This window comes from Salminus brasiliensis, chromosome 4 (assembly GCF_030463535.1).
Source record: "Salminus brasiliensis chromosome 4, fSalBra1.hap2, whole genome shotgun sequence".
NCBI classification, from domain to species: Eukaryota; Metazoa; Chordata; class Actinopteri; order Characiformes; family Bryconidae; genus Salminus; species Salminus brasiliensis.
Genome location: NC_132881.1, coordinates 46,209,023 through 46,211,770, shown reverse-complemented (window position 1 = coordinate 46,211,770; position 2,748 = coordinate 46,209,023). Strand labels below are relative to the sequence as shown.

General features: G+C 38.4%; 1 protein-coding gene across 1 annotated transcript in view; it reads left to right on the top strand.

Moving 5' to 3' along the window:
- Positions 1–2,380, top strand: part of hand2 (heart and neural crest derivatives expressed 2) — a 2,988-nt gene extending 608 nt beyond the window's left edge. The window contains exons 1-2 of the mRNA XM_072677153.1: positions 1–387; positions 1,740–2,380. The exon at positions 1–387 is cut by the window's left edge and continues 608 nt beyond it. Coding sequence (XP_072533254.1) covers positions 1–387; positions 1,740–1,838 — 486 coding nt within the window. The 3' untranslated portion in view covers positions 1,839–2,380. The remainder of the gene's footprint in view (positions 388–1,739) is intronic.
- Positions 2,381–2,748: the final 368 nt, after the last annotated feature.

Genomic DNA, 2,748 nt, shown 5'->3' with positions numbered 1-2,748 from the left:
CACCCGGAGATGTCCCCTCCGGACTACGCTGTGGCTCCCTCTTACAGCCCCGAGTACGCAGCTGGTCCACCGGGGCTCGAACACTACGGCGGCGGGGTTCCCGGGACGGCGCCACGGCCGGGCAAGCCGCGGAGGCCCACGGCCAACCGCAAGGAGAGGCGCAGGACTCAGAGCATCAACAGCGCCTTCGCTGAGCTCAGGGAGTGCATCCCCAACGTGCCCGCAGACACCAAGCTGTCCAAGATTAAGACGCTGCGCCTGGCCACCAGCTACATCGCCTACCTCACCGACATCCTAGACAGGGACGAACAGCACGGCGAGGCCGAGGCCTTCAAGGCGGAATTCAAGAAGGCTGAAGCCAAAGAGGAGAGGAGGAAGAAAGAAATGGTACGTGTGCTTTAGGTATTTAAGTAAAAGGGGAAGGAACATTTGGGTACGTTTTAAGGTATACGGCTCTATAAGATGTCAGATGTTTCTTCTGTAAGTTCTTAGGGTTCGAGGTAATACTTAAATGTTTTTGTAGAGTTTTCACTCAAGAGCTTCTCGAATCGTGAACTTGTACGTGAAACACAAGACGAGGGCCTAATTAAAAACGTCTGTTATATAGACTTTATATACACATACAATCTGACAAAAACGGTAAAAAAAATTCCCTAACACAAAACAAAACGGTTACATATGTTTTCTCGCTTTTGCGTTTTGACATCACCTACATTTGACAGTTCTTAACGTTATGTAGAATGTCGTGCTGACTGGACCAGTAATAATGCTCCAAAATATCTTTGAATAAAATCTTTTTACATTGAGTGTCCATTGAAAGTTAATTTAGGCTTTTCTTCTCCTATAAGTTGACATTATGGAGCGAGACAGCGCCGCTATGTAAATTGTTACAGGATAGCAAAAGATGGCCTGTAGACTTCGTGTTAAAGATGGAAGAACGTGAAAAATAAAAACAGCAGATTAATTTAATTTCATCAGGAGCATTTTAGGTCATGGTCATTTGTATCAGTAGTTGTATTAGTTTTGTGTAACCTCAGAAGATGGCAAATGTTAAGATCCCAAATCGCCAAATCTATGCAACCTCATGTATCTCCAAAATGGCAACTTCAGAGGAGAAAGAGTCTTCAGTTGACGTCCGTGTAAAATATTTTATTCTGAGTCATTTCTATTTGTCCATGCATCATGAAATTTTGTCATGAAAACTGCCAGATTCGCATTATGTCATAAAGTCAAAAACGGCAAAAATTGAGATACAATTTACCTGATGTTTCAAGAAGCTAGAGTTCTGGCATGTCGTTTAATTATTTACAAATTCTTTTTTTTTTTTATTTAAAAAACACAGTGCTTAGCAGGAAACAACATACTAACGGTATTTATTTTAAGAGAGTATTTGGAATATTCTGTCTATTTAGAATTTTTCTGAAGGCCTCCTTATGTTAGAAGATTGAAGCTGCACATTATATTTGTTCACCGCAGAAAAAAAAATATCAGGTCACGAATATTTTGTATTAGTAGTTCTTAAATGTGCACTGGCTCTAGACATTTACGTGCAATCTGATGGTCTGTATAGCTAATTATGTTACGCTTACAAAGTCAAAAGGTCAATTGAAGTTAAATTAAAATGAAAGTACACATTTTCTAAAATGAAAATAATGTCATCTAGATACAGGCCTCTACTTTTATTACTTTAATTTCGTCCTGTATATGAAACTAATTGTTTCTCTTGTATTTAATAACAGAATGAAGTTTTGAAAAGTTCAGGGAGCAGCAGTGAAAAGAAGCCCAAAGGAAGAACTGGTTGGCCTCAACACGTCTGGGCTTTGGAACTGAAACAATGAGAACACAAATCCGCAAAACCCCAGAAACCCTTTACGAAAAGACCTTGAAATGCAGGCCTTCCTTTTTTACACTATAACTTTATTTAATGGAATATTTATGTGCAATTTCCCGCTCCGGACAGTGGATCCCTGAAGAGAAAAACCCATTGCAGAGCTTTAAGAGGAGGATGCCCTCTTGGTAAGGGACTCTGTTGTTGTTGTCATCGTTATTGTTGTTGTTTATTATGTGCTGAATGTTTTATTTTATTATTATTTTTTATTTTGTCCATGTCTCACTCTGAAACAAAACCGAGATGTGTGCCACTAAGGTGTACGTGAAGTGTAGGTCTCTCTCTCTCTCTCTCTTTCTCTCTCTCTCTCACTCACTCTCTCTGAATATAATTAAATGTTAGGGGTCGAAGTTATGATATAGTTAAAATAATAACGTTTTATTTGAAACAAAAAAATGTCATGAAGTGTTAAATATATTGTGATGTTTGTGGTCGTGTAGAACCAAGTGCACTTCCGTCTAGACACAAGAACCTTAAATAACATTGGAGATGTAAACAATGTAATTAATTCAATAAACCACTGTGTTTTAACGAGCTTAATCTTCTTGTTGCATTGATAAACACAATCAATAAACAATTAGATAATTTTTCAGAAATAAAGGATTCCGTGACAAAAACTAAAAAAAAAAAAATCTTAATTCAGGAAAAACGATTAGGTTGTGATCTTAAGGCGTTTTTACAAGTTTAGAAAAAAGTTAACTGCAAGAGTGGACCGTTTAAAAAAATGTTGAACTCTCCTCACATTAGTTTGGAGCCATGCCTTTCAGCGAGTGTTTATATTAGATAAAAAACTGCTGCTATCAGTGTCAGTTAATGTGGTTTTGCTACACAGCTAGATGATTTATGCCGAGTGGATTTAC